We start from the raw sequence: 14389 nt of genomic DNA on the forward strand, positions 1-14389 counted from the left end.
TATTTTTCACTATTGGAGCCCTTGGGCTTATAGCATCTTGCTTTTCCAACTAAGACCGTAGCTTAACTGCTAATAATTATGATAATAATAATAATATGAAATGATGGTGAAGGTGAATAGAGTGGTAAAGAATAGACGGTTAGGAATGAATATAGAGTTCTGTATAACAAAGTGATTGTACCATCTGTGATGTATGGATCTTAATTGTGGGGTATGCAAGTGATGGAGAGACATAAATTGAATGTGTTCAAGATGAAGTTTCTGAGTAGTAAGGTTAGTGTATCTCAGTTGGATAGGGTTAGGAAAGAAGTATTAAGAGTAAGAAATGGTGTGAAGAATGAACCAGCAGTGAGAATAGATATGAATGCGTTGAGGTATTTTGGCCATGTAGAAAGGATGGAAAATAGTTGTCTGCTGAAGAAGGTGATTATTGCAAGAATGGATGGAAGAAGTGCTAGAAGGCAGCCAAGGTTTGGGAGGATGGATGGAGTAAAAAAAGCCCCAAGTGACAGGAGGATAGATGTGAGGGGCCGAAGAGCCTTTTAGGAATAGAAACGAATGGTAAGTGATTTTAATGCAGTTCTGATAGGCCCTGTTGCTACCCCTGGTCACCTTATGGTGAATGCTGAGGTAGCGTCAGTAGGGGACTCTGCATATGAAGCTTCATTTGTAGTGAAAGATGTCGGGAGGGTTGGCTGTGGCACCCTAGCAGTACCAACCAAACACGGTTGAGTCCCTCGTCAGGCAGGGAGGAACAAAGAGGAAAATCACCCTTTTTTTTCTATTTGATGTCGGCTACTCCCTAAAATTGGGGGAAGTTCCTTGGAAAATTGCCCTTTTTTTCTATTTGATGTCGGCTACCCCCTAAAATTGGGGGAAGTTCCATGGTAGATATATAGATAGACTTTAATTCTGTATCCAATAAGCATGAAAAGATTTAAAGAATTGTAAGATTTTAATATTGCAAATATTTTGCTTAAGTATAATCTTTAGTGGGCTATGCTTTATTTTCAAACCTTTGTTGTTTATGATAAAAAATGAGGGGGAAGGTGAGATATTGAAATTATAATAAAAGAAAGAAGAATTAGGAAAATCAATATTTTATTACCAATTACAGTAAACCAACTTATTGTATAATCCACATTCATTACCATTTTAGATTTTCTTACATCTCCATGATTTTCAAGGTAAAATGGTGAAATACTTTGACTTCAATATGTTTTATTCTGGCTATTAATGTCTCCCAACTGGCTCCACTGGTTTGATTAATTATATTTTAATTTATTAGATTTCTTTTAAAATTTCTTTGTGTTTGCTAAGTTAAACAATTATTTGAAGTAAGAATAATTCTAGTTGGTGATTAATGATTTAATGACAGTCATTTGCTTGAATTAGATTGGCAGCAGTAGCAGTACATTTATTACTTCTTCTTTATATAATATTGGTTAAGATTTATCAGCATATTTATTTAAGTGTGACGAAAGCAAATGGCTGAATATGGATATGTTAAAACTTTATAAACCAAGAATTATCCTTCAACAGGTGGCTGCTCATGTTAGTTGCTGTAATTATCCACCAGGACGTGAATTGAAGAAATTGTGGCGTGAAAATAAAGATTCTCTGATGGCTTTCTTACATGCAGCACATCAAGGTAATAATTCATTTCAGGATGCTAGTGTTGATGGAATAAATGAAATGAATACCCATTTTATTAGGATCCCATTAGACCTTTTACCTTCGAACACAGCATCTACAACAGTGAGTAGTACAACTGTCAAGGAAGCTATTGGTAAGAATGATGTGAATTCGGACAATGTTTTAACTATACCACAGCACATTTTACTTTCATTATCTCTTGCTGCAGAAAAAGTATCAATGGTTAATGAAAGTTCCTATAATTTTCCTACAAATAATTCTTCAAACATAACTCCAGATATTATCCTTGAACATGAGCCTGCTTTTGCAGAAAAGTCTCAAAATAATACTAAAGGTGAAGCAACTGATATAGAACACAAACTTACTGAAATGATATTGGATCTAACAAGCTCTCAAAATAATGCAACCGTCATTGACAATCTCAGTAACAGCCAGAAAAACAAACTTATCATACCCTTAGATTTCTTGCCCAATTTTTATGGAAATTTGCAGAATTATACTGAAGCACCATAGAGTTTCATAGCAGTTAAGCAGTTTCACCTTCTCTTGTTTAGGGAGTTTAGTATAATTGTCCCATACTATAACAAAAATTACAAGTATTACAAAACAAGTTTTAGACAACTTTGCAATGTTGACTCCATATCAGATTTTTAATTTTTAGGTTGAAATTAAAATCTTGATAGGGGGGCAAATCAATAAAGATGAGGGCAAAAGTTTTTGTTCTCTTATTCATTTCTTTTCAAAATTTGCATGTAGTATTTCTTCCTTGGGTGGTTATGGTATTTGGGACATTATTACTAAATTATCAACTTGGTGTATTTGGTTATTACACCTCTTGGAGTTGAATGTGTATAGTATGTGCATATTTCATCTTTTCTATTTGCATGTGTAGCTTGTATATGTAAATTAAAACTGTTTCTTTTTATCAAGGAATAAATTAATGTGCACAGTACAGCATAAAATAATCGTCATACTAGAATATTAATGGTGTAAGGGCTTTTTTTACCATGGTATTACAGGTAAGACATTTCTCTGTTCTTTGCTACAAAGTAGATATTAGTTTAGAATTTAGGATTTGCTTATATTTTTGGTTTGTACGTTTTATATTTTTATTTAATGACTTTTATTACATAAGAGCAATACTGCTTAGGATAGTTTCTAAACTCCATGTATTTAAACAAAACCAGTCTTCTATTCTTGGTAATATGTTCGTAGCTGAATTACTAAATGGTTCTGCTAATGACTTTGGTCATGTTAATCGAGAAAATTAACATGGAAACTGGAAGAAAATATCAGTAAACATTTATGGAAAAATACATGACTACAAAAAATATAAAACAAAATGAAAAATGCAGAAGAATAGAGAATCGGACAAAGAAGGGAGCAATATAACATTGAAAACATAATTTACATTTTAAAAACAGCATGCTTACAGGCACCCAAGAAATGGTAAAGAATAATATCCTCCTTGTCATCTTCCTATTAGTAAAGGGAAAGTGAAGGTAACAGCTAAAGGATGGATTCAGTAATTTTCTGTTCCATCTTGATGCCTGCCTTTACTGGTCACAGACCAGTCAAATAATCACCTTAATGAAATCCTGAAGTGTTAGTCCCAACTAAAAGCCTCTAAATATAAAATACTGTTTGCTATCCTTATGCGCAGGTATTGTGTTTGAGCCCTCCCATTGATAAGGAAGTGTGCTGATAATCAGGGACTCTGTACTCTATAGGTGTTAAATTTATTTTTGCCTTTGGTACTGATAAATATACCATGAAGTACTGCAATTATACTTTAAATGTATAGTACACTACATCAATGGAATCTAGTGTACTGTAATGGTGATATAGTACAGTATATTGCAATTTTATATCAACTAATTCTAATATCCTCACCTTTCTCTCATCTAAAATCCTATCTTAAGTAAGTACAGTATACAAACTATAAATATATTTGAAAGTACAGTACTAAACTGTTTAATGTAAAAAAATACAAGTTTACTTTATAGTGTTGTAATTACATGATACTGTACTTCCCAATGTGATTATATGTAAACAAAGAAAACTACTAACATTACTGGTTGAGACCTGCAAACTTGCTCGGACAATAGCCGAGTCATACGGTATAAATCATTGCACTGGTTAATCTCCTTTGATAATAATAACAACAACAATATAGGGTATAAAGACACTACCGTACCAATGAATATAATCAAAAGAGGCTCTAAATACATACAGTATACTGTAATATCTCTCTCTCTCTCTCTCTCTCTCTCTCTCTCTCTCTCTCTCTCTCTCTCTCTCTCTCTCTCTCTCTCTCTCTATCTCTCTCTCTCTCTTTATTTATACACTTTAAAATTTCTGATAGTCCAATAAATCTGTGCTCTTATTTGCTAAGGAAATATTTTGTACTTTGAAAAAGATAAAGCTCTCTATAGATATCATAAAAGGGTAGCATTAGATGTGTTCATTGAAAAAAAATATAGCTCTCTATGGATATCATAAAAGGGTAGCATTAGATGTGTTCATTGAAAAAAAATATAGCTCTCTATAGATATCATAAAAGGGTATTATTAGATGTGTTCATTGAAAAAAAATATAGCTCTCTATAGATATCATAAAAGGGTAGCATTAGATGTGTTCATTGAAAAAAAAATATAGCTCTCTATAGATATCATAAAAGGGTATCATTAGATGTGTTCATTGAAAAAAAAAATATAGCTCTCTTTAGATATCATAAAAGGGTAGCATTAGATGTGTTCAACTCTGTCAAACCTTTATTTTCATTGGTGTGCAAAATCTAAAGAGATAGGTTTCAATTTCTCTTTTCCTCAAAACCTATAATCTTAGAGTGGGAGGGGGGCTTTTTTTTTTTGCTGTGGGAGAAAGGGAATTATTGTCTCTCAGGAAGCTTTTTTCAACTTATTTTTCTGAGAAACGTAATGGAATAACCGTTTGGTTTTTCAAATTGTTATCAATTATCCAACAACTTTTAATGAATATCTAGTTAATGAGGGTAGACAGTATATAAGCAGTAATCGTATTATTAAGGTGTGTGCAAATGAAATATATATGAATTCTATACATGGAAATCAATTATATACTGTGACATTTTTGTTTTTTTCTTTATTTTGTTTTTTACTTTATTAAAACCTTCTGTATAAACCCTTTATACCATATAGTCCTTATGGTAAAGTATCTAAAATGGATAAAGCCTTTCTTAAAGAAATATGATTACTTTTCACAGCCTGAAGGATGTTCATATTAATCCATGAATCATAGAATGTGCTTCCACTATTCAACTGTGTTTAGCTCCATAAACTGCAAAACGCCTCAATTGCCAGTCTTTGTTTTGTCCCCCTCCTATAAATTGGTGAGTACAAAAAAAAAATGGATTTTGACATAAGAAAAATCTATTTTTAGGTGAGTGTCGTCTTGATGGAAGTTCCTCATTGGCAGCTTCTACTTGGGATATTTCTGCGAGTGATATACTGACCTCTGGAGCGAATATCCCAAGAGATATCGTGTATAAATCAGGGGCGTGTTAATAACAAGCCATGGTTATCCTTCCCTGAATAGAATTAACCTTGTCTGAAAGGAAAGGTTAGGGTAGGATACCTGGGCAGGAGAGCCGTTACAACTCCCAATCTCAATTTGCTACGACTAACACGTTTCCTGTTGAACCATTCCAGGAGCAGCCATCGCATGACGCGAGGGCCCACACTGAGAAATGGGAGGGGATGGAAAAATAATATGCGGGCCATCAGGACTATCTCACCCAAAAATAGATATTTCCTATGTCAATATCCGTGTTTTGGGATCTAGCCATGTCGTCCTGATGGAAGTTTACCAGAGAATTATCATAGATATAAGCATACTTCCTACAGCATTAGTAACTATGGTACCGAACAATAAGAGTAAGCGAGAAGTTTGTGCAAAAATAGGAACAAAGTAAATCAGTAGCACAGTCCCACTCACTGTGAAGAACTTTGTCACCGGTAGACGAAAAGACTCGTCTATAAAAGGATGGTTAAAAATTTTGATACAATATTATTTTATATAGATAGCAGGTCCAAAGAGAGGAAACCCAAAAAGGATTTGCAGTCTTTTAATGTTTCCAAAACTTCATACATGTAGTATTGATAATACAAGATATACAGTATATACATAAGCAGAAAACTGGAATTTTCAGACCCCAAATTATGTAACAGTAGTAAATAGTAATACTCGTGACATAAAAGGAAAATATCACCTGTGACTCGTTATAATATTAAAGACATATGGAACAAAAGATTATAATTCCTTTGCATAATGTAGACTAAGAAGTCCCTATTATACAGTCCAAAAGAATTCATGCACAACACTTAAGAAGTTGGTTTAATCACACTATCAGTAGCCACCACGAAGTGTTTAATCTCTTCCAACTGATATAGATAATGTTTGAAGAACACTTTTGAAGATATCCATCCTGTGTAAGCCTGCAAAGGACATAGATTGGAAAAAATTTAAGGAAGAGGCATATTTCTAGTAGATGAAGTAGGTGAGTTTGGACCTTAGCTGTTTCAAAGAAAGATTAGATCCTGTCGACTCCCCTTTAAAAACTTGACCACCTTTAAAGGCCCGACTCTTGGATAGATAGGCTTTAAGGCACTCTACGGGGGCCAGAGAAGGGTCCTCCTATAGTGGAACAATCTTCCAGGGCCCCCAGCGTTTCATGGGAAGTTCGTTTATGCCAAGAATGCAGGATCTGGATAAAGGTTTACCACCACCAAATCCAAGAATTCAATGTGGCCATTATTCCTTGAAAGGGCCACAATCTCACTGACTCTAGCACCAGAAGCCATAGCAAGCAAAAGTATAGACCTTTGAGTAAGATCCCTCAGAGAGGCCGAGGCGTTATCTATCGAAGAGGCAAAGTACAGGACTTTACCCAACAATCATGAATTAGCGTTGGGAGGAGCATTAGGTTTCAGTTTAGCACAAGCCTTCGGGATCTTATTGAACAGCTCGCTATTGAGTTCGATGTCAAAAGCATACGCTATTGCTCTAGTTAGTGCCGACTTACATGAGGCAATAGTTGTAGAGGCTAAACCTTGATCGTGTAGTGAAATGAAGAACGAAATACAGAAGTCTATAGAAATAAAAGAGGGCTGATGACTTTTCATGAATGCAACCCATTTTTTCCAGGAAGACAAATATTCTCATTTTGTGGTGTTGGACTTGTGCTCTTCTATGAAGTCAATTCTTTTCCGTGCAACTCCGAATTTTCTTTGAGCTATGAGAACGAGAAAATCATTACCTGAGGGGTTTTCGTTATCTTAGAGGAAGCAAAGACAGTCATCTGTTGAACAACCTGGGACAGCACTGGATATGGTAGAGGGATCTGGATGGGTTTGAGTTCCAGAACAAGTGGGTACTAATTGCTCTTGGGCCACTTGGGAGTCACCAGAGCTGCAGTTACCCTGAACGTCTGTAGTTTGTTTCAGTACTTTCAGTAGGAGGTTGAATGGAGGAAATAGGTAGATGTGAGACCACTGGTTCCAATCCAGAGGTATCGCATCCATTCCTGTCTCTTCCGGATCTAAGTTTGGTGCTACATACCGGGGAAGCTTCTTGTTGAAGCTCTTTGCAAAGAGATCGATTTGAATTTCCGGGACTAGCTCCTGAATGGAACAGAAGGATTTTGCATCTAGAGATGATTTTGTTCCCTGAGGCTTGGATCTTGACAGGGCGACTGCCGTCACATTGCGAACCCCTTCGAGGTGAACTGCTGAAAGATTCCATTTCCTCCTTTTTGCTAAAGAGAGAATGGCTAGGATTACATGGTTGATCTGAGGAGATCTGGAGCCCTGTCTGTTGACACAGTGTACTATTGTGTTGTTGTCGATGATCAATTTGATGTGTGATTTCATCTTTCGGCATAGTGTCATCAGAGTCAGAACATTGATGTGAAACTTCTGAAATGCAATCGACCTCTGACCCTACACTTTCTTGGAAGAGGAGTGTCCCCCCGACCTTGTTCCGAGGCGTCCCTGTGAATAGTCACAGAAGGAGGAGGCTAGACTTTTGGCGGTGGACCACGGCTTGAGCTGCTTCCGCGGTAAGACCGGGATTTTGCGGCAAAGATCTCTCTGAGCATTGGATGCCTTTCTTCTCCAGACTCTGTTGGCATCTTTGAGCCTTGTGGTAAAGAGAAGGTGTATGACTGTAGATTCCAGTGAAGTCCTTGCCACTGAAATTTCTGAGCTGGAGATAGCCTGGACTTTTTGAGGTTGATTTGAAAACCCAGAGATTTTTAAGAAGTTTATGACCTTTTGGGCTGTTTGAAGACATTCCGACTTCGTTGCAGCCCAGACTAACAAGTCGTCCAAGTACACTATCACCTGTTGGCCTCTGTTCCGAAGTTGTTGAACAATAACCTCGACTAGTTTCGTGAAAATCCTTGGAGCTATAGGGAATATATAGGCCTTTCTTGCCTGTCTGAAACCAAGGTAGGGGGGGAGAAGTGCCAACCTATCGGAAGATGCCAATAGGCGTCTGTAAGATCAATGGAGACGGTGTAGGCCCCATGTGGTAGTAGGGTCCATATTTGCGAGATAGTCAGCATCTGGAACTTGTCGTTCAGAATAAATTTGTTTAGTGGCAACAAGTCCAGAATAGTTCGAAGAGTGTTAGAATCTTTCTTGGGCATGCAGAATAGCCGGCCTTGAAAGTTCATTGATTTTGTGCGACGGATGACTCCCCTCCGAAGAAGGTCCTGAACATAATCCTCCAAAATGGGGGTTATGGGTTGAAAGAACTTCTTGAACCTGGGGTGGTTTCTGTCTTCATTTCCAGCCTAGCACTTTGAGACTATACTGTGAGCTCAGGTGAAGTTGTCCACCTACCGGAAGCCCCTCGTTGTGAAGGACCTGCAACTTTGGTTGATTGTCTCTACTTCCTCGACCGCCTCTTTCAGACCTTCCCCTGTTACTGGAGCCCATCTTATGAGCTTTGGCCGGGTGGAACGTGGTGGTAGCTGTCATACACAAGGTTGAGGGCTGGAGATTTGAAACGTACTGATGGGGAACAGTGTACACAGTCTGAGGGATGGCGGCAACTGAGGCTGTTGCGACAGGAAAGGATTTCCTTCCCCCTGAAGTGATTTCTTGGATTCCCCTTTGGTTGAGGTCCTTCATTGTGGGTAAATTTTCTTTTAGAGGAAAACTCCACTTGTCGATAAGGCTCTTATTCTCCTGAGCCGCTTCGTCCATGACTTCTTTAACCAATTTCTCAGGGAGAAGATCTATTCCCCTGATATTGGAGTCAATCAGTATTCCAGGTGCATGTCTGATCGTAGCAGCAGATAGAAAATGTTCTCTACATGCTCTTCTGGCTAGGAAGAAAGCATGGAGATCCATATGAAACATAATTAGGTGAGTCCTCACTAAGACAGGGAAGAGATCAGATTTGGAATAGTTCCCAATAAGCATCTACAGATAAGATTGGAAGACTAAAGATGCAGAAACTCTCTCTTTAACATCCAGTTCTCCCTTGAATAGAGATTCGGGAATCCTAGGCCGTTTCTCGTTAAACTGTTTACCTCCGACGTCTTTTTCTATTTTTCCAACAGTGAAGGTATATTGGACGTCCTCCCAGATATTCGAATCATAAGGAAGGTCTAGAGAGGCAAGTTTACATTTATCTAGCACTGGGAATGGCCTGTTCTCCATTACTGCTTTCATCATGGCCTCTAAGCTTTTAGAGGCAAAAGGGAAGACAGTATCCTTGGGGGATACAAAAGTGGCCTGTTTCCTGCCAAAGGCAGAAAGTTGGGTGTTGGTGAATTCAGCTGTCTTTAACTCCCTAACCAGGAAGGATTGAGCCTTGCCATGATCCAGAATGATTGTTTCCTTAGGGATTGTATTATCCTTAACTTGTTGCTAAAGAGAGACTTTCTGCCTCTTAAGAATAGCTATCGATCAATGGAAAGAATTCCAAGTCCGAGACTGGCTTGGAACCCAAACCATCCCCCTTATGAAGGAACCCTTTGGTTAAGGCCTTATGTTCAGCATAGTGCCAAGGGTTCTTAACTGCACATTCTGGTAGGCTCGAAGCTGGGGAAGCCTAAGAAACAGGTGCCTGTTGGAAAGCTTCTATCCTCGCTGTTAGGGCTGCTTGAGAATGTTCATGTTTGGCAATTAGGTTTTCCATGAAAGCTTTCATGGACGCCATTAGTTCCAAGATACTGGAAAGCGAAGGTTTGTCTAACATCGGAACCATGATGGACTTGGAAGCTAGGGCTTGGGTGGAAAGTAAATAGGCACTGAGAGCTGCAGTCACATGATGTACATCCAACGACACTTCTGAGGCTTTCGTGGTCAGTAGGATCCTCTCTCTTTTTGACGATAGAGAAGAAGTAGTAGACATGTCGACGTCCAGGCTCATGACTTGCAGAGCGTCCCCGACTTCATCATCCCCTTGATCTGCTGGTACTGGCGGGAGTTGGACTGTTGGTAACAGTTGACCAAATACAGAAGACACCTCAGCCCCTGGGAAGAGCAGGTCCTTCAGTTCCAGAGAAGGAAGATAAGGGGCACCTTGTTGAGAGCTCTTCTGGAAGTCTTTTAATCAGTGTCGGAGCATCCTCCGACGTTGATCTCTAACGTCCAAGGAGACGTCAGTCGCATAGAAGCTTGTGACCACAGGGTAACTTGACCTGCCTGGTACAGGTGACCGTTGAACACTCCATGTCATCAGCGACCTGTAAAGATAAGACATTGTAATGAGTACAAATCAATAAAGATCATTTCTTAAAATTAGTTGAACAGAACACATCCTAACCTAAATAAACTTACCCCTATAGAATGGCTAAATTTAAAATAAAATTAGAATACATGCCAAACTGCTCAGAAATTAGAAGCAAAACATAATGACGGTGTGGTAGGAATATGGAGGAAAGGATCACATTAAAGGAACACCAGAACCTCCAGTGTAGGTCTATTAGAACAGCTTAAGAAGGCAAATTCAATCATCATACTGCCTAGATCAGCAACAGCTGCCCCTTAGGCATCACCAGCTGGGAGGCGGCAACTATTTCTAGTAACAAGTAAATACCCCAGGCAGATCAAAAGGGGGAGAGTGAATAATCCCATAGTCACACCCAGAGGAAGTACAGGAATGAAAGGCAGTTAATAAGTGAATCTGCCAAAACCTGATCATTATCATTAACTTATTAAAAAGGAGGAGTGCAGCCCATAAGATAATGAGAGCTCTACAAGATGAACAGGACACTAAGAATTATGAAATGAATTTCGACATAGGAAAAATCTATTAGTTGGTGAGATAGCCATGTCGTCTTGATGGAAGTCCAAGATGATGCTGCAAAGAGGGAATGGTTCAACAGGAAACGTGATAGTTGCAGCACATTGAGATCGGGAGTTATAACGGCTCACTTGCCTATATATCCTACCCTCTACCCTATCCTTCGAGAAAAGGTTAACTCTATTCGGGGAAGGATAGCCATGGCTTGTTATTAACATGTCCCTGATTTATACACGATATCTCTCGGGATATTCGCTCCAGAGGTCAGAACTCTGTTGATACTTCTTAGGTAAAATTTCTCTAGAATATCACTAGCAGAAATATCCCAAGTAGAAGCTGCCAATGTCCTGACAACCAGGCAGGATCCAATTGACCAACGCTAGAGGATAATGTTCCCCAGATGTGGGATAGGAAAGAACAGATAACTAGTCTAGGGCTGCAGCTGAGGAGACGGAGGGGTTGACCCATAGCCAACACACAGCCAGTGCTAGAAAAACTCAAGCTGACAAGACAGGAAGCATAGACAGGAGGCAACACCTGTCTCTAGATAGGCTAACCTGGCAAGGGAGTCAAGACTCCATAGCAAGAGGGATATCTCAAGCTGACATTACAGGAAGCAGAGACAGAAGGCGGCACCTCTGCCTAGGTAGGCTAACCAGGCAAGGGAGTCAAGACTTCTTAGCTGGAGGGATATAGCACAGGAAGGGAGGCTGCAGATATAGAACAAGCACTGTCCAGGCAGCAGAGGAGGACCCCAAGGGGTACCAGCTCCATGCCTAGATAGGGTTAGGTCATAAGGAGAACTGTGTAAACAAGCATAGCCTACTTAGGGTGAGATGACTAGACAAGAAGAACATAGTTCAAGTACAGTCAGGTTATGGCCTAACTAGGAAGTAGAAAGGGCAGAGAAACATCCAAGGGTGGTCTCTAAAGAGGCAGAGAGATTTTAACCAGGGGAGGAGAAAATGTCACCTACCCAGGCCAGGAAAGATAGCCCTCAAGTAGGCACACTTAACAGGCACAGGGAAAAGGGAAGAAGGGAGGGGTGATGGGAGACTCAGAATAGGGTGAGGCAGCATGACAGGAAGGCTCAAAAGCAACATTAGAACAGTAATAGTGTTCCAAAGGGTATGCCATGATAGGGCACAGAGGACAAGTCCTCCCAACCAGGCATAGCCTACCAAAGACTAGGAGAGAAGCCTAATAATGGTTAAGGCAACACAAGGAGGTCTATTTGTCAGCATCAGAACAGAGGGTAAGGCATTCCAATGGGTAAACATAAGAAGGAACAAATCGAAAGACCTGTGCTGTCTCACCATACATATAGGCTAAGTGGAAAGTGAAAACAGTCTCGCTAAGGAAACTGAGAACACTATCCAACTCCCAGAAGGACCTTCAAGACCCCAGCTCCCTGCCATAACAAATTTACAGCATGGAAGGGTAGACAGCCTCACCCAGCTAGTGAGATTTGGTGAAAGAAGGGTGTGGTGCTTAGTGAAAAATTTACCAGGCATGGCCGCTGGCTACAGTAGGCTAGCCTAAGACAGTGCTTATAAAAAACACATAAAAAAACACCAAGGAAGGATGGGGGAAACCACAAACGTACCACACTTTATACCACACTTTAGAATAATAAAATAAAACATATTCTTAAAGTAAGATTACTAAATAACTAAGCATTTTTGAGAGAATGAGACATGATGTAATGGCGCTGAAAGCATGCCATCCTCAGAACAATAAAAGCATGCCATACAATAAAAATATAGGGTGGAGACGCGAAATTCTCCAACATTCAAAGAAGGCGGTATTCAACTTAGTCGATGAGGAAGAAGCTGAAGCATCCATGATAAAAAATCATTCAAAAAACTCTGAAAACTATCAGAAAATCTCCAAGCCAAACGACAGAGATGGCGCTGCAAAGGGGAATAGTTCAACAGGAAATGTGTTAGTTGTAGCATATTGAGATCTGGAGTTGTAACTGCTCTCCTGCCCACGTTTCCTACCCTCATCCTTCCTTCGAGACAAGGTTAACTCTATTCAGGGAAGGATAACCAGGGCTTGTAATTAACACGTCTCTGATTTATACACGATATCTCTTTGGATATTCGCTCCAGAGGTCAGAATTCAATTGGTATCTCTAAGGTAAATTTCTCTGGTATATCACTCGCAGAAATATCCCAAGTAGAAGCTGTTAATGAGGAACTTTCATCAGGACGACATGGCTCGAGCCCAAAAAGAATGGTATTAAAGTACTGTATATTTTATCGTTATTGACTTTGGAAAACCCTCTTTGTTGTAAAAATATTTGTTTATCATGAACTCATTATTCACAAATTCAAATTAGGGAGTGTAAGTTATGTAGAATTGTAAAACTAAGTTTGCTTTCATCCAAGGCAGTCCAGAGTTTTTTAAAGCACCAATTTGTACCTTTTAGGAACAAAACTTATTTGGTGTATTCAGTGCAAAGATATACTGTACACCCTAGTTAGCCATGTCTCAATGTTCCAGGAACATGAGTAATTATGGTTATGGATGGGATTGGAATGAATGACCATGATCCATTTAGAATTATGTTGAGGGTGACATGGAAAAAACTTGATAGAATGTTGCTTGCTTGAAGAATGCAATGAAGGTAAAAATTAAATTTAAAGGTCAAGGAAGATGCAGAACACTGCTTAAATTTTGATCCTGAATTGTGAAATGTCTTCCTCAGAAACTGAAAAGTATGCCCAAGTAATGATAGAGCCAGTAAGAAATTGTATTTCTTAGCAGTTGGGAAATTTTTACTATTTGAATAGAAAAAAAGGATGAAAGATAGACGTACCAAGTTTGTTAAGAATATGATCTGACTGTCCTTATGGGGCAAAGAAGTTTATCCAAACCTGAAGAAGATTGTAAACCAAAAATAGCAAAGTAATTTATTAAAGATTACACTTGTCAACAAAATCCAAAGCAAGTAAACGATCAACAGAAGACAGCGTGCTTGTTGGCATGTTTTGATGAGACAAGGGTAAAGAAAAAATCATGTGGAACTTCAAGTTGAATAAGGATTCACCAAACAAAGAAGTCTAGTCTTTCTGTATAAAATTAGACTCAAGTCCCAATTATGAGGTTTAACCTACTGATTAAAACAATGAAAGGAGCTAGTGATATCCATGTCATTACCTAAATCTATGTTTTTTTTTTTTAGGATAATCATAGAAACGGTAGCCCCTGAGAATTTTGATAGCTGAGAGTAACACAGACAGTCCTCAGAAACACAAAGAAGGTTGGTGAATTATCAGCAAAGACTTGTGAGTGAGGAAATACTTCATATGTTACACCAAGCAACAGATCTTACCTATCTTTGGTGCTAATGGTAGTAAGTAGAGGTACAGTAAGGAGTGGTAATAGCTGCTACAGCAACTTTAAAAAACTAATGGCTCAGAGAATA

The 14389-nt window shown here is 38.9% G+C and overlaps 1 protein-coding gene across 1 annotated transcript in view; it reads left to right on the forward strand.

Annotated features, from left to right (window-relative positions):
• LOC137643132 (carboxypeptidase D-like) overlaps positions 1 to 14389 on the forward strand; it is a 261470-nt gene that overhangs the window by 130234 nt on the left and 116847 nt on the right. The window contains exon 10 of the mRNA XM_068375982.1: positions 1543 to 1651. Coding sequence (XP_068232083.1) covers positions 1543 to 1651 — 109 coding nt within the window. The remainder of the gene's footprint in view (positions 1 to 1542; positions 1652 to 14389) is intronic.

The sequence above is a fragment of the Palaemon carinicauda genome, chromosome 6 (genome assembly GCF_036898095.1).
Source record: "Palaemon carinicauda isolate YSFRI2023 chromosome 6, ASM3689809v2, whole genome shotgun sequence".
NCBI lineage: Eukaryota > Metazoa > Arthropoda > Malacostraca > Decapoda > Palaemonidae > Palaemon > Palaemon carinicauda.